The following is an 18,459-nucleotide window of genomic DNA, read 5'->3' on the forward strand; positions in this document are numbered from 1 at the left end:
TTTGCGAGCCCCACGAGGAATAGTGTTTGGTCTCTAATGTAGGGATAAAAACATGCCAATTTTCCCGACCCAGATGTTCCACTAGTTCTCTTTTAGCCATGAGCAAATGAATGATGCAATTTAAGAGGTGTCATAAAATCACATCATTGTCGCCCTGGCCTAGGAATATGTTCCATCTGGGCCTTGCTACAACCCTGGTAAAAGAAATCACTTTGGCAAACCGGACAGATGTGGCGGGGGGGGGGGGGGGAGACTTCTAAATATACCCTCTTTGCTGCTCCAAGCTAATAAGCCAGCTCCTAACAGAACATGCATGTCCTCCGTACAAAACTTGCAGCCCGGGCCACAGAGCCAGCCATGTGGCCCATCCGCAGACAGAGCACAGCTTTGAATGTTGCTAATAATGCATATCATTCCCACAAAATGAATGCAAACAAAATGACACAGTGCTCTGATGGCACTACTCCTATTTTTCGGTACACCAGAATAAAAAATACAGGAAAAAAGCTTGCACAAAATACGAAAGAAATGATATGTGTTTTGTATCTGTGCATCTATATTTGCAACTTTCATGCAGGCGTATTTTAACTGAACATGAAATTAAAATAAAATTCTGCACTTCTCAATACTAGAACTAACTCTTAATACCTTTTACATGACAACCATTAAAGATAAGGAACCAAAAGCCGAGCAAGTGGAAATTTAGGGGCATATCAACAAAAATATAGGTTGACTAACTCAAGAAACAGCTGCCCAATTCCTTCTCCCACTTATACCCACCTCCAGGGTGTAGCACTTGCCGCTGATTCGATTGCAGAGCTGTTGGTATTTCTCCATTACTTCGTCCAGTTCAGGCGTCAAGTCCTGGCCACCAGAGGGCGCCTTGGCATTTAACATCTTAATGTTGTCTTTCAAAATCTTCACTCGCACCTCCTTCTGCATCACTTCCTCTTTCGCTCTCTGCGTGTACAGAACGACATGTTTCAGTTGAAAAGGGCCTTTTACGGTCAAATACATTCAGCCCCAAACTGCTCCTCATTTGGAGCGTGGCCTGCACCCACTGACCTATACACGCACAGAGAGAGGACTTCAGGAGCTACTATAATTATTTACACTTACACTTATACTTACACACACACACCCTAGTGGCAAAGGTATTTTTAGAGTATTTTAAGTTGTATTCTTGTAGTTCACTTTTGCGTACTCTTACCTGACTTTGTAAATTGGCCCTAAAGCATCAACTATGGGAATTTATATCCATATACAATTAGAGCATTTAGTACAATTAGAAAGCTCTGTGCACCCTTTAACTAATATCCGGATGAAAGTCGTACTCATACAATACTTCTGCCCATACTGACAAATGTTTTTGCAAATCAGGACATAGAGTCCAGTTTATACATGCAGCGAAGCAGGCATTGCAGTTTCTTTGTCCACGGCAAAGCTGTCAATGGTGCAGAAGATGTGGTTGCCCCGGGGGTCCATTAATAAACCGTGGGCTTGTTCAGGTGGTAGTGATTTGGAAAATAATGCCAGACTAGCTAATGTAATAACCTCTACTCTACTGTTTAATAAGTTGCTTTGTAGGTATTTTTTGCTACTAAGCTTCACTACTTGAAACCAGGACGCGGTCGCGAATAATGCGAGCCACCTGGTCCAAGAGCCCTTATTTTCGACCGGTTATCAAAGGTATCCTTCACAAACATCCTCATTGAGGCTTATGATTTGGATGTCTAGATGCAAGCCAAGAATAGGCAAGAGATGGCAACAAAGCTCAGCTAAGATCAGCGGAGTTGCGTGGGGGGCCATCGCCGGGGGCAAGGCAAGTATCCTTCCACTTTTATTTAAAAAATGTGCCCCCCTCAAGAATGCTGCACCCTGGGCAATAACCATGTGGCGCCAACAATGCTATGCCACTATCTAAGATGGCAAGCACAAACTGCTCACTGTACTATATGCCCAGGTGGAGTGGAGTATAGGAACGGAGGCAGGAGTGCTGGCCCCCTATTGTCAGTCCCCAGGCCCCCTTGTTTATTCATTTAATGGTCATTCTGCAAATACTGTTCCTGAAGTGTATAAAAAGGCATTGATTATTTCAAGTCCAGAATTAAATCTAGATTAGGGCACAAAGACCCAGGACCATATGTAGGTAATCCATATTTACCGATTCTAAAATACCGAATTTTACCGATTTGGTATTTCCGAATCGGTAAATAGTATGTAGATAAAAATTCTGTAAATTTGACCGAATCGGTAATATTCGGTATTACCGATTCGGTAAATACCGAATCAGTAATTCCTATTAGATTCCTATGGGCCTGGAGGCCCATAGGAATAAATGGGAAGCCATTCACTATTACCGTTTCGGTAAATACTGAATCGGTAACAAGAGGAACATATTCAAGGGTGGCAGGGTGTCACATTGACACCCTGTTGCACCCCTGAATCGTGTATGTGTGCACATGTGGAACACATACATGCTCTAAGGGCATGTATGTCTACCACATCGCACTTTTCAAATAGCACAAATTTGCTTTTTGAATGGTTTTCGATATTTACCACCAACTTGTAGCTGGTGGTAAATAATGAATCCTCAAATCACAAATGCACTTACTGGAGTGCTCCCTACATTGAGGATTCAGTAATTTACCGATTCGGTATCTTAAGGATTCGGTAATTTACCGATTCCTTACATTACCGAATTGGTAAATTACCGACTCCTTATTTATACCCACCTACATTGGAAAAAGCTAAATACCGGTCGGTAACGGCAAATTTACAGATTTTCAGCCGTTACTGATCGGTATTTGGCTACCTACATGCGGCCCCTAGTGTCTTCGTCGTGGAAATTCGTCCAGGTGTTAACTTGAGGAATGTTCACACGGCTAACAGGTTGGAAGGGAGGACAATATATGGCTTTACCAGACATAAATAAGTCTGAAACTGCATCTTGCACCCAACTATGGTTTGTAGAACTGGGAAGAGCCTGGTTAGACTGCCTGGAGGCAGTAATACAAGTTGTAGCAACCATACTTCCAGGGCATGAGTCGGGGTACCACGTGGGCAGACGGTGTCCTCTCAATTATGGCGTTACTTGCTGGCACGGCTGCCCCGTCCATCTCCTAAGTACAGGACTGGCTGTCAATCTTGTGTAGCGCACAAATGCGCTATCTATCAAAATTCTGCTTTGGTCTTTGAACCTGCTCCCATCGCCTTGTAACCCTACCGGGGGCCTACCTGGTTAAGTGCCAGAAACCACCCACTGTACAAGTAATGGAGCCACGGAGGGGAATCTAGCGCTGCGCCCAGAGCGGGTCAATTCACAAAGCTTTTTACAAAAGTGCCACTGAACTGAACGTTCACTGTTGACAAATGCATAGTTGTGAATGTTATGTGCAAACCCTTCGATGTCGTAGGTCAGTAAATGGAGGGACATAAAATAGGCGGCAATGCTTGGAAACAGGGTTTAATGCCCACTATTGTAAGTGGTGTGACCGCTGGTCCTTAAGAAGTGCAGTACAGCACCAACTTCAGTAGGGGTGAGACAAACACAGAATCACTCCAAAAAGCACACGGAGAATGATACTACATTCCACAGTGGGTTAACTTGGCCCCCTAAGTGAAGCAGGACTCCCTGTAATAAGAGAGGACTACCTGTTGTGACGTCACTTCCTGTGACACCACCTAACTTGGAGCGTCCCCCCACTTCTTTTTTTAGGACTTGGGTCCCCAGTGAAGTTTTACCAACCGCAATTCTAGACACCACACAATAAGGAGTTGAGCGTCTTCTCTTTCAACTAACAGGTGTTTCAAGAGCTGATGCTTTGTTATTTTGTTCTTCACCGATGAACCTCAGCCTGTACTGAACAAATCATAGATTTGCACTGGATTGCGCCAACTCCAGCTCCCAACTAGCTTCACTGGAAGTTGTCAGCCCGCCAAACCACTGCAGCTACACTGATTTTTAGTATTTAGGAAAGAGAACACATCTCTTCAGAACATCTGAATGATTCACTGGGTCAGTGGCGTCACTAGGGGGGTGCGGGAGGTGCGGACCGCACCGGGTGACACCCTCACATGGGGTGACACCATCTGGTTAAGCAGTGCTCTGCAGCCTCGCCTCCAGGGACGGTTCTCTCACGTGGGCGCCGGGGCCGCCTTCGCCTACTGTATTTCATTCCCAAAATAGCTTGTTGTTGTTGAAAAAATGTTCGAGTCAGTCCACTATTCCAAAATAAAAGATTTTCTTTAAGGGTAGTACTGAAAAAAATACTTGCCGTCACACAAAAACTCGAGCAGCCCTCTGCTGCACCTGCACAGCTAACTCAGTAAAGCTTACGTCCATTTACCGAGCGGATGAGCTCAAAGCCTGGCTGAGGCCTGTGAGGTCACGAGCTCATACATGCCAACATTTCAGGAGAGCAAAGTGGGAGATTTAAAAAAAAAATCGGCAGAATGGGGCTTTGGATTGGGTTACTGTCATGTATGGGCTTTGGAAGTGGCTGCTGTAGGATCGGACATTTGAAACGAAAATGCATGTTTTTTTCTTACCTTTCAGAAGCACATGGAGCATAATGGCAGGCAGAGAGGGTGATGCAAGTGTTGGGCACTGGCCTGGCAGGTTGTTGGCAGTGCATGCACCCCCACCCCCCTGTGGGAGCCCCCCCCAAAGTACTTTGCAGGCCTTTAAAAGACGATTCCCTTGTCAATGACGCTTTGTTGGTTTTTCACCCCTTCGAGAGCCCCTGCATCGCCACTCTTTGCTGAAAGAATTAGCACTTTACACAATACCAAGCTGAAACCCCCGAGGAATCGGGTTTTTGCTTGTAGGAATCGGGAGTCGGGAGACTAGCCTTCAAATCGGTAGTCTCACGCCTGAATCGGGAGGGTTGGCATGTCTGCGAGCTCTCAAAATCATTGCTTCCCGGGCTAAGCTCCCCCCCCTTGACAACATGGTGAAAAGTTTGTCCCTGGGCGTTTCTGGCTGAAGCCCTGTAGCTCCAGGGGCTACATGTCCATCAAGGCTGCGTCACAGGATGGGGTGGGAGCAAGCATCCCTGACCCTATCTTGTGACGAGTTTTGAGAGAGGGTGGGGTTCATTGTTTGTTATCAGAACGATCTCTCTGAACGCAGAGCGACTTCTGCAGCACCGATGAGCCATTCTAGTAAGTGAGCTTCCTTTCCAAATGAGCTTGATCGATATTTTGCAGACAGTCCCAGGATGCTGCTGTGGCACAATTTACCGGCGGCAACTCCTTGCACTTACTTGTAGTGTGCCGGTACCCACATGTGCGCATTTAATTACGTGTTACCAAAGAGATTTCACAATCACAACAGCCACAATGTCTGTTTTCCATCTCTGACTCCATGGTGCTTCTGTACGATAACATTTATTCTAGACTTCCCAATGGCCGCAGATAATGATGCCACTCTAAATCCATTAGATATTTTCAGAACATTTGTTTTCTACACAGCAGGCATTAAAATTGTATCCGCATTGGCTGTGGTTGCACTGGTGAATACTATGCACGTACTCACTATACCGGGTTCATTTCCTCTCTATTCCAGACCCATCATGTTCAGAAAAGCAAAAGCAAGTAGAGATTTTTTCCTCGAAAGAGACCAGTGCTTGACAATTTGATCTTTCACTTAACGTGCACACCCTCGAAGGCCATATTTAGGTTCATTCGCCTGCTCACTTTTCCCCCACTGACTGCGTGCCTACTTTCCATTTTTGCACCCATATCTTTCCTATACGATCACATTAATGACCTCCCAACCTGTCCGCTTTGATATCTCATTGTGCACTGGGCCACTGCTGCGACGAAGCGCGGCGCAGCGGTAGTGTCCGGTGGTCAATCGGACCCAATCCACACTGAATGAATGATTTCACAACGAGCACTGGATCAGGCGTATTCAGCCTCTCTCTAACTGTGTCACCCCTTCCTTACTTACTGCATCCCACTATTCGCCCAACAACCTCATCCATAGACCCATGGCCCACACATCCATTCGTTCACCCATGAGCACATTTGCCCAATCAACCATCCATCCTTTTCAAACATATTTATTCACTTCCACACCCATCCTTCCACATCACCAATTATCCATTCATACATACATACATACATACCTGCATGCATGCATCCACCCATCCACAACTGGGAAAGTACTATTTTCTGAACAATGAATGTATAAAACATTAAGGTATTCCATGTCAGTGATATGGTTTTTGTTTATGTTTCACATGTTTTAATTAATCTTGCATTCCTTAAGAGTGACCACTATTTCCAGGATGCTGTATTTTGTTGTGTAGCATATTTCTTGTACAGTGCATACTTTGAAGTGAGCCTCGTTCAGTCATATTTAACAGGCCACCATTGAGAACTTTAGAGCAAAGGCTGAAGGCTGTGTCAGTTTCTCACAGTGCCTGTCAGTGGGTCTGTAAGGTGTTCAGAAAACTTGGCCATCCAACCCCTGCCGTCTCTGCTGAACAATCAAAGCAAAGGTCACTTATTTAAGTTGCAATTGTGATTCTGTGCAACTGTGTGTGACGGATGTACACAGTTGCCAAAATATTGAGAAGGCAATTGTAAACGAAAATACAGTGCTTACCGGTGAGTCAGTGCATTGTGTTTTTGGGGGTTGTTAAGTTCTCTGATTATACTGAACAAGCGGCTACCAACGTCCTTATCATATTAAATCTCTACTATTGATGTCATGAAACTTTCGCAATTGCTTTATCAACCTTCCTGCTTCCTCAAATTTGCTTGAAAATGCTCCATTTATCCACTCTTTTTGAAAAATGTCTTGGGGAGATCCCCCCCAAACCCCCTGTAGGTTGTTCAGGCTTGCTCACTCGCCTCAGTGCAGTACCACGATAACTTTCCGGCTCACCACTTTCAAATGTCACCAGCCGCCACTGCTCGCCTCTGCTCTGTGTCTATTTAAACTTATCCTCAGCGGCGCGCGCACGAATTCCAAGCACATTTCATGTGATTATTTCAGCCACTTTGAGAAAAGCCTAGAACTGTGAGGGAGAAACCATGGGGGTGTGGGGGGGGGTGGAAAAGGCGACGAGGAAAGGGTTAAAAGAGCAGCAGGCGGGGGAGGGGGTGCAGGCGGAGGGGGAGGGATGGTGCAGGCTGAGGGTGAGATGGTGCAGGCTGAGGGTGAGATGGTGCAGGCTGAGGGTGAGATGGTGCAGGCGGAGGGGAAATGGTGCAGGCAGAGGGAGAGATGTTGCAGGCAGAGGCAGAGATGGTGCAGGCGGAGGGGAGATGGTGCAGGCAGAGGGAGAGATGGTGCAAGCGGAGGGGAGATGGTGCAGGCAGAGGGTGAAAGGATGCAGGCGGAGGGGAGATGGTGCAGGCAGAGGGAGAGATAATGCAGGCGGAGGGGAGATGGTGCAGGCAGAGGGAGAGATGGTGCAGGCAGAGGGGACATGGTGCTGGCAGAGGGTAAGTTGGTCGATCCGGTAAATTGTGAGGGGGTGACACCATGAGTTACCCGCACCGGGTGACACCAACCCTAGTGACGCCACTGCACTGGGTCCCAATGTCAACGTATCAGAATTAAGGAGCTCAATGGAGCTCACAGGACTGATTTCACAGCTAGGTCTATTCTTTCTTTAAATGGCCTTGCTCAAACGCTAAGATCAGTAATGGCGGATCTTGTCTCAGTTCCAAAAGGCAGAAGGCTGCTTACTAGATGCTCAATACTAAAGCAGCATTGCTGCCTCGATATCCATATACCTATAATTCTGAAAACTTCCTAAAAGGGAAATCATTCACAGGAAGTACAAACAGGAACCATGTGTTCCATCATCAGGCTCCAATGTCCTGCTAATAAAAATGTCACTGTAAATTATTTTCTGGTCTCATGGAGTTAAGCAGCTGCATGAAGGCATGCAGCAAAGCGGTCACATTTATCAGGGGCCTATTCCCTGGATAGTTTTAGTTTTATGACCTGTGTAATGTTTTATTCTCTGTGAATCATTTTGTGCAAGGGCAGATGTCATGAGTATTCTATATGTGCCCACACACAAAAGTTAACCAAAGAAGCAAAATATAATGTTACAAGTGTTTGTTGGACTTCCCATCTTCAAGGAACTGCCCTGCCCCATGCTATCATACGGAAAAGAGATTGAGGTTAGTAGCCAGCGGAGCAGACAAATTATAACAAGGGACTTTCATTCTGTTCCCACCAAAGTGTAATCTACTCTGTGCATTCACAGCACAGAAACTATATAATTCTCGAATCACTCTTTTATTTTAATGCTTTCACCAGAAAAGAGTAAAATATGTAGAGTGATTTTCAATCAAGTTGAGTGTAAAAAATCAGATGTACTCTAGAAACAAATATGTCCTACTCTCATCTCTTCGACTGCTCTCTCCAGTTCTTCCGGAGACTTGTACTCAAAGTCCTTTTCCAGATAGTCCTCCTCGGCCTGTGTCATCCACTCTTGCATCTCCGACAGATCCTTCTTCAAGTTGCAAGCTCTTTCTTGACTTTCGGCCAACGTACTCTTCTCTTGCAACATCTAGGACAAGACAGCACATTTGTTGTTGGCATTCAAAGCACTGAGATGACAATCAAGAGTTTTCAACAAAATGTTACGAGAAATGTATTAACCATATTTGACGGCATAACTATGCGCACTTGTGTGACCAGAATAAGCAGGTGTATAGTCATACAATGAGGACTTTTCTTTGGTCCAGGCAGCATACCAGTTATAGTTACCGGGCAGGTGTAGAGGGCAGATAATGCAGCACCACAATGGCACAAAACGCAATCTAATAATCTACTTTTTACTCACTGCAACCTCCACTTGGATTAAACAAATTGTTTAACGATGGCCAATATAATTTCCGAGAAACAAGAACCCCGATAAATTTTCAGAAGGGAAAAATTAGGCTGTACTTCTCCAGAGGGAGCATTATTTGTTGAGAACCGAGCTTACGCGATTCTGTCTTATTGCTAACAAAGTATCAGAATATGACTTGATGTGTCCACACATACTAATACCACATCACATCTTGAGGCAGCACTTAAGACTATGACCTCAGTATATCTCTCCTTGAAATTTAACCTGCACAATCAATTTTAACGGATCATGGAAAGAGGTATACCACCGTAGATATCTTGCAGTACCCTCAACTGTCACACCGTGTACGTAAACTTGCATACACAACTAAAGGCCACATTGACAGATTAGAGGAACAAGGAGCCTGATGTAAAGAGACAAATTAGAAAACCTAAATTCACTCATAAGTTACACAACAATTCTTGGACTGTATTTTCTACCCACTGAAGAGGACTGCGCCAATGGTAAGAGCACTGTAGTTCCCCAATCACCCCCATGCAGCAACGGTTATGCGCATATTGCCAGTTCATTATAACTTTGGATATGTATATGGCCATGGTGCTGATGGTACTACTAAAAAAGGATAAGACGTGGGCAGAACTACTGCTGAAATATACTAAATCTCTCTAGGTTAAACTACTGTGATTCGGAGAGTTAGTCTTTAGCCCTCTATAATGCTATAATGTAGTCGATAAATTCAATGAAATAGTGATTAACTCAGCTATAGAAGAGGTGGCTATGCCGACGTGTTTGTCATTAAACTGAACTATTTGCAGGTAGTTCCTCAAGCATTTAACCATTAATCGCCCCAAAAGGATTCCTAGCTTGCTTAATCGTCTCTTTTTGAGAACTTTGTTCATCACATCACCTGATGTAGACCAGAGGCATCGATATACATTGACTCGATTTAATGGTCCCCAGACAAAAAATAAACAGCCGAGATTCCATGACAAGATCCATTATTAAATCAAGATAGCAAGGCTTTCATCATTTTATACACTACAATGAAAAAGTGTGTCAAATGAAAATAGTGAAATATGCCAATGATGCAACTAATTTAATGGAGCATTATTATTGACCATTGTTACTGTACCTCACTTGCCTTACGAATGAAGATAATGTAAAAGAATCTCACCACTCACCTGTTTACTCAGATCCTCCCACCGTGCCTGCAGATCGCTCAGCCTCGGCTGCACCCACTTGTGCACAGTTGTGAGGGGCTGGCTCCGTAGCGTGGCTTCAACCTCTTTCAGAGCCTTCAGAGACGACTCCACATCTTCCATTCCATTCACAAGTTTCTGTGGATACAGTGTGGTGAGAAAACGCATGATCAACCATATCTCATCACATTAAAATAAAGCAATTGTAGGGAGATCATCTACAGAGAAGGACCCAGTGGTTAATTTGAGAAAAAATAAATGCCGGAGCTCTTGTCAGGAGGCAGATTTCACCAGACCATTGCTATTATTAGTGCTGCCTATAACAGAACTAACCAAAACCCTACAAGTTGGTAGAGGATATGGCATAAGGGCAAGAGCTGCCGACTTCGGAGCTGGGTAACCAGGTTTGAGTCTCTGAGTATTCTCAACATCCTGGGATTCTGGGCAAATCACTTAATCTCCCCGGGCCTACAAAAAATGAAAAAATGAAAAAATGAATGTGTTCTTAACTGGTACTTATGAAAAGGGCACCTTTGTGTCGAGCTCGCTTTATAAGCACGGGTGTTGAGGATTAAGTGTCGGTGCTGATCACCAGTTACCACTGGCTCAAATTAACCCTTGACCACGGCGTAAATTCCACCGCAGTGTAGGGAATTAATGAGTGGGTGGGGATCGGACAGCCCCAGCCGTCCTCCGGAAACGCCCACTTTGACGTCAGACGGCCGGGGGCAGTCTGACGCATGCAAGGGGTTAAGCATTGAAGGACCAAATTAATATCCTATTAGGACTGCCACTTCATTGATATTCAGGTCACTTATCTGTAATTTTGCAGGTGTTCCTGGTTCAGAGAATGCTAAGATATGGAGTTTAAATACACATTAGTCTATGAAAAATACACTGCAAGCCATTCACCCCTACCATATGAACAATCATTGTTAAGACGGTGACCTCAAAACAACTCTCCTCATTCATTCTTTAGTAAGGCCTCCATCCCTATTGGATAGGCCTACATCATTTCTAAGAAAATCCACCTCTCAAAAAGTCAGATTCCACTGCCATTGCATGAATTGCTGCTAGAACTGTGAATTAAAAGCAAACAAATAAAGAGATGGGTGGAACGCTTGAATTAATTTCAGCTACTGGTAATTAGACAGGCCTCGTCCCAGTCCATCATTATTATGCACAAAATACCACTCAAATTAGAATATGCAAAATGGCCATGGTCCTGCGTCAATAGAAACCATCCAGCCCGAATTACCAAGCCAGGTCTATTTTGAACGAGAGTACAAGCAACCCTATACCGGTTTCTGTGTGTTTCAGTGTATTTGGGTCTCTAGAGTTGGGTGCAGCTTGGTTCCAGAGGTACAGGAAGCACAGGACCCACATCCGAGCGTACCCGTCACACTTTAAGCGCTGCATTGAAGTAAACAAAGTGATGGGTGGAGTGCTTGAATTAATCCCAGCAACTTTTAATTATTCAGGCAACAGTGAAGTCACCCAATGCTAAGGGCCATTGTAGCATGAGAAATTACTCCTACTGCCCACATACCTGGCCACTAGCTGCTCCGAGACTGTTCTAGCTCTTTTATGTATTGAAGAATTTGTCTTGTGTTCTGAGCGAACAGTTGGATGTTTTACCTCTTGACTCTACTTTTCTTCTCCAACCCTACACCTTTCTTGTCCCATCCTGTAACCTCCCTCAAACTTTCAGTTGTTAAGTGTTACTTAATTGACTCCAAACAAAAAATACAGAGCTCTGGTTCCATTACAACCCTATTTTTTTGGGTGGGGGGGGGGGGTGGGGGGGGTTCCAAAGGTGAAAAGCAAATACACACGACAGATCATAGTATCAACTTCTATAAAACATGGCCTACATAGTTTAGGGTACTTGCATACTTGCATCACCCAATCTCCTCATAGTTTATTATTGTCCATACATCAAAGACCCCAAATTAGGATTTAGACAAATACACAGCTCTCCTGCGTCCTAGGTAGTGTTTACTTGCGCTCCATTACCGTAATATATAACAAAATATACCTGTTCACCCTTTCTATTTCTTCAGGTCATTTAGCCCCATAAATTCTAGAATATCTATATATATTTTAAAAGAGCAGAGAAATTGGACAAGGCACTAAAGCACAAATACATGCATATTGAGATTTTCAAGAAACAGAAGCAATATTAAGTTACAATTCAAAGTAGTGTTAATAGGTAAGTGTACAAACTGCTCAATGACAAATGAAGTAAAAGATTCAGGACATTGCAACTTATTGTCACAGGTAACCACATTCAGAATAAATACCGTGCACTTGTCCAGTTTTGGCTGAAGGCCTTCTGATTCCCCAGAGGGTACGTCCTGCTCTTTTGTTACAAAGTTGTGTGCATCATCCAACCATCTTTGAGTGACTCTGCAGTCAGCCTAAACCAAACAGAGAAATTAAAAGTATGCATTGTGTGAGAAGTGCCATCCTAAAGGAATAGATACTTACAACTCAATGCAGGAGAGCCCCACCCTTCACTCACTAGGGCAGGAATCCTGCCAGATTGGAATATATCCACTGGCCATGGAAATTATTTCTGTATGTATGGAAATATATTCATGTTGCAGTAGTAAAAATCTGGCAAGTATCTGGTCCTCATGGCCAATTGCTTAAAAACAATGGCTTAGTGCATCCCTCGGACATGCTACTAAACAGGAAGGAGAAACTTGGCAAAACAACTAACTTGTTTAAAGTTGTGTAACTGGCCCAGGCAAAAATTATGGTCAACAAGTATCTGAAGGTTGGGCAAACCGTGTCTCAAAAGTAGTAACAATATTTTAGGTAAAATGGAAAACGGTGTTAATATTTTGTTTTACAATCGAGTCAAATAAAGTTACACTATGACATACAAAACAGTCCCCCTGTCTGAGCTCAAAATAATTCAGTGGGTTGTTTCATTGCATAATAAAGGATGCAAATAACTCATAACTGGTCATTTTTAAGGTGAAAAAATACAAAACGACCAAGCTGGAACTATTATCTTGCAAATTAAATGTTGTTCCATTTGTCCAGCAAACGCTAAGATACCAAAAGACCAAACAAATCACATTTAACAGTGCCTACTGCAATGCCTTGCAGGACCAAAGAAAAAACAAACAATAAAAATCTGACAGTTTGGCTAGTAAAAGGTCTATCTTGCAGGCATAACACCAGGCCCAATTTTTTTTTTGATTGCACCTCAGGCATAAATGGACTTTATAGTTGGCCGCTGGGCAGCAAGCGCGACATCCACATTCTCAGGTGGTAGATGAAACACAGTAAACTACCACTGGTAAATTTCCACACATGTACATTGCCTAGCTTCAGGGGCGAACCCTGCCCTGCTGCTGAAACAGAAGATCCTCTCGAAGTGGCAGCCTGATCGGGGGACAGACACCCACGCCTGGATAACATTGCTCTTCTGGTCCAATCTAAAGCCACTAGGAAGACTTGTGTCCGGTCTTTCTTCAGAATTTTGGGGCAGGAGATGCAGAGGTGGTAAGGTGCACAGGAGTCCCAAGCTCCATTCAAGCTGGAATGACTCTTCTAGTGAACGTTTTCACTACAATGCACAAATGTATACAAATTGTGGATTCTCAGCGGTACTGAAAACTTTTAGCTAGCGAGCCCCCCTCTGTTGGAAGGTGCTCTGTTCCACTTCAAGACGCAGCCTGCAATCATGATCTGCCTGGCATCACCAGATAGGCTCATCTGCGCTGGCATTCAAGGATCACGCCAGGTTGTTCACGATGAGGCATATGCCCTGACACTCCAGCCGAGTAAGGAGGTGCAGAGCAGTTTGCCACAGAACCAGGAACCCCATTCTACCCCTCTTCTTGCACTACCACAATGCAGTGGTGCTGTGGCAACGTATTCCAGCCTCCTGCTTGATGCCAGAAAGGCTTTCAGCGCCAGACGAATGTCCTACAACTTCAAAAGACTGATATGGAGTCAGGTTTGTGCCGAAGACCAGAGTCCTTTGATTTCTACCTCCCACAGATGACCTCCCCAATCTAGCAGTGACACATCCATCACCACGGTCAGCTCTAGGTGGGGAAGGGAGATGGGCGTGCCATTTGTCCAACTGCAGTCAAGCAGGCACCACCGCAGATGAGATGCAGTCCCAAGGGCAAACAGAACCTGGGAAAGTGTGACCATTCTAAATTTGTCCTTTGACAGGAAGGCATTCAGAGGACAAAGATCTAAGATAGGCCATAACCCTCCAAACCTCTTTGCCGCAATGAAATAGCGGAAGTAAGACCCTGTCCCGAAGCCTGTAACCCTCTTGGTGGGTTCTTTCAGGAGTAAAGGTCACATCTCTTTCATTAGTATGGACAGGTGCTCTTCTAAGAGCCGCTTTGGGGTGGGAGTAAGATGCGGCAAGGCAGAAAGAAATGGCAGGGAACGCCATGCTGAACAATTTGAAGGATCCATCTGTCAGATATGATGAAACCACCCTAGAAGAAAATGCTGATTTCTGCCTACGACAGAGTAGGTGTGTGCCACTAATGGCAAGCTAAAGCTTCTTGGATGCTGCTGTCGGGAAGGTGGCACTCTTGGTAACCAGTCCGTTGCCTGCCAGATATGTGTCCCTGGTGATGGAATGACTGAGTTGACTGCAGAGAGGGTTGAGGAGACCGACGTTGCATGCATGCCAACCCCCTTGGAGGAGCCTCAAGATTTCCTGAACTATTGAGTAAATTAGTTGGCATGGGTAGAAAGGTTCAGAGAGTTTGTGCTGTGGCCCTACTCCTTAAAGTATCCAAAGGCAGAATGAGCTTTTTCACCCAACAGACATAAGCCATCAAAAGGTATCATCCACAGACATGACCTATTGAAAGGCATATACGTAAGGGAGGCCTCTACGTCTCATGAGAAACCTTTGGATCGCATCTACACGTCGAGATGAGGCACCACATTAGTGCCATCCACTTGCTCCAGAGCATCAGTAGAAGGCCAGCATGAATCACATTGTTTTGCATAATCTTGACCATCTTAAATAATCTGAGCCAAGGAGGCCCTAGGTTCTTCCAGGACCAAAGGCAAGACCTCACTGGCCAGGTCACAGAGGGTGTGCATATACTGGCCTAATAAACAAATAAACAATATACCAACAGCATTAGCTAACTTCAATGCTAGATTATCAGAAGAGAACATTTGTTTTCCAAATGCCTCAGTCCTCTTCGACTCACACTTCAGGGGGCAGGGAGGGAGCTTGAGGGAGGGTTGTAGGTACTAATTGGTGTTTAACTTGCTTGCACAAGCTTGGACTACCAAACTCTCTGCGGTAGAATGCTATGTAACAAAATCAGGGACGCCAGGCTGAGAACCTTCTTACTCACCAGCCGGCAAGAACAGGCCTTGGACCAAGTGACCATTAAGGTGACAGTAAGTGCTTCATTGAACGGAAGCAAGGGCTAGGATGCAGCTTGCTCAGGTTGCAAAACGTCTGTAAGGACATTTTTCTTGTATTCAACTGAAGGAAGTTTTAGGTCTAGAACCTCAGCTACTTGCAGAGTTATCACAGCAAAGGAAGAACTCTCTTCCGCTGATGGCTCAGGAGGCGAAGCCAACCCTGTATCAGGCATCATCATAAAGGGAGAATAAATCATCCATATACCAATCTTCATAATTGCTGAGGGGTGACAAGCGCTTGTCAAAGACCGAGCCAAAGAGACAATGGAGCCTATGAACATACCATAGAAGTGTCTACCGGAGGAAAGGTGTTCAACATGGGTGTAGAAGCTACTAGATGCATAGCAAACTTCCAGGATAACCACTGGCTATGAATACAGGTTCCATATAGTTTTGCAGTATGTACAATAAAGAGATCTAGAAAGTCTGCAAGGATTTGGCTCTTCTGGACCTTTGTTTGGCCCCTAGTTAAAACAGAATAGTATAAACATGGCATAGAAATCCCAGTGGTACTGAGTTAGACTGACGTCTGTAGTAGAAATATAAAATGTTAATTTTCATAAGACAGACAACCGCTAATCTCTAGATATATACCTTTATGTTACAGAAAAGTGTTACGTTTCAGAGATTGCCAAGATTGCTATAAAGGTGCTAAGAGCTCACGCAATGTTCCTTCTGCAAATGCCACCGTCAGGCACTTACTGAATACGAGTCACCCGGACAATATCCTTTATTTATTTGTGAATCATTATTCATGCCAAGATCTTATGTACACAATTGGGCAGTTTCATACATTCTGCCCACTGAGGGCTTACCCCAGGTCAGAGTACCACACATTTCTTCTACTGTCTTCCAGCATCACAGCCATTAATGACACATGCCTGTCATCTGTGCTTAGGGCATAGTGTGCTCACAAGTGTTTCAATTTGAATTCTCTGGGAACTATTTGTTATGGATCCAGTTATAGGAAAGTTCTTTTAATGGCCTATAGTAAATAAGAACATAATTACTATAACATTAAAGCACTGCTATACACAACCCCACATTCAAGAGTCTCTACAAACCCAACAATTTCAGTATGTTGTCCTTTGCTTCATAAAGGGAGACGGGACTCCGTCTTTCCCTGACGCAGTTTGTTTAGTCTGGGAGGCACTAGCAAGGCCTATGTGGAATGTGCATGGCAGGTACATACAATGCAAGTTCCCTTGATTCACATGGAAAAATATTATACGTAAATTACTTCACAAGTAATATTTTACAAGTGTTTCTAGTTTTTCCAGGTTTTGTTTCATAATAAAAGAACAGTAGAATAGATATTCCTAACTTTCTCTCCGGCGTTTCCCAAGAGCATATTAAAAAATGCAAAATCCAATAGAAGGGTTCCTTAAGGCTTTTGCCTGCAGAAAGAACACTTTTAAATAGCAGAGTAAGATTGAATTATGCTGTCCACTGCAAAGCACGGACTGAGTTTTTCCTAAATAAAATATGGGCAACAAAATAAGGATGAGAGATTCAGCTAAGAGTAAAGTGGGTATGTATAATTAAACACTGGAACAAAATTGGGCAATAAAAAGTTTATCACAAATGGAATTTGTCTGAAGTATCGGATGGCTCCTGACTAACTGTGAGGATGTGAGTGAGGAAAAATCAGATGCACAGGAAGTTAATAAAAGGAATCTTTGCTTACATGCCCTACCCACAGTTACAGAACTACTGCACCCTGGCATGACAAAAACATATTATGTTTTATACCATTAGTTACAAACCCCATCTCACAATGTGTGCAGAAAGATTTATTTACCTCAAACTTTTTTAGTTTGGACAAAATATCCTCTAGCCGATTAACATCTTCAGAAAGCTTGCTGTTTAGCTTCTTCCACTGCTCTTGTAACTCTTCCAATGACTGTGTGCATGTCTTCCCAGTATCGCCAGATGCTTGCCGATCAAAAGCCACTGTTTCCAAGGTAAGTTTATCAATGGAGGGCTTCAGATTTTCTAGGGTTTGAGAGAAGGCCTGAGGGGAAACAATAGAATATGTAAGCCAACATTTCATGGAGATCATTCTCCTCAGCTAACCATCTTAAAAAGTATTCTCAAAAATGTGTTTGCAACATTCAACATTGCCAACGAGACAAATCCTGCTTGTCTCCCTCTCAAGAGTGTGGCTTTTGCCTCAGCAGTGGTACCCTGCCTGGTATAATGGGCCACAGAATTATTGAACCCCTGCTTGATAAGGCCCCAATGGATGAGAGGCTGCACTGGTGACAGTGGATGAACCAGTACTGCGAGCCATGGGGCGGGCTCCTTAACTAGTGGTGGGATCTGCTGGATGGTGAAAAGTGGTGGAAATTCACAAAGGCTAGCAGCCCCCTGGTGGTTAATCAGATATCTCCCATCAGTTCCACTTTCATGTGCAGGACACCAAACCCATGTGATAAGGGTACTCCACAGAGAGGCCATGGGGCTGGCAGCAAAAAAGCATCCCTACTCTTGCCCTACCTGAATACTGCAAGAGATCAGGAAAATGAGTTAGTGTCTTATGAGGTGATGCTATAAATAAGCTAAGGCTCAAATCTGAAGACAGACAAGTGTATGGGTGCCTCTGAAATAACTTACTGACAGTTTGCATATGGGAAATTAGGAAAGGCACCAACCCCAGCAGGGCAGAAATCTAAAAGTGTTGTCTCCCTGTCTAAATCATGGCATCTGCAGCTAGTACAGTCATGAAGTGGAACCACCCTCAATTTTGATTCTTTTATTTTCCTGCTCTTCAGTCACTTGCAACTGATTGTTGTTGAAACCCTCTCAACAATGGTCTGCATGAACCAGGATCACTGCATCTGTATTTTGGCCACACACACTTCAAGCGATCAACGAAAAAAGACCCCTACAACATTCCTCTGCACCCCACTCCCAAATTATGTGAATTGGAGGAGGGACATATAATAGAGAGGTTCACACAGCACCTTGCTTTACTTGATCCCAAAATTGTGCTG

At 44.1% G+C, this 18,459-nt stretch overlaps 1 protein-coding gene across 4 annotated transcripts in view; it reads right to left on the minus strand.

Annotated features, from left to right (window-relative positions):
• The window catches only part of UTRN (utrophin), a 1,497,630-nt gene that overhangs the window by 1,033,708 nt on the left and 445,463 nt on the right, over positions 1–18,459 (minus strand). For all 4 annotated transcript variants that reach the window (XM_086927281.1, XM_086927282.1, XM_086927283.1 and 1 more), the window contains 5 exons: positions 17,265–17,477; positions 12,331–12,447; positions 10,010–10,165; positions 8,373–8,543; positions 781–960 (listed from right to left, as the gene is read on the minus strand). In XM_086927281.1, the coding sequence (XP_086783407.1) occupies positions 781–960; positions 8,373–8,543; positions 10,010–10,165; positions 12,331–12,447; positions 17,265–17,477 (837 nt within the window). The remainder of the gene's footprint in view (positions 1–780; positions 961–8,372; positions 8,544–10,009; positions 10,166–12,330; positions 12,448–17,264; positions 17,478–18,459) is intronic.

Source organism: Lissotriton vulgaris, chromosome 6, assembly GCF_964263255.1.
Source record: "Lissotriton vulgaris chromosome 6, aLisVul1.2, whole genome shotgun sequence".
In the NCBI taxonomy this organism is placed as follows: domain Eukaryota; kingdom Metazoa; phylum Chordata; class Amphibia; order Caudata; family Salamandridae; genus Lissotriton; species Lissotriton vulgaris.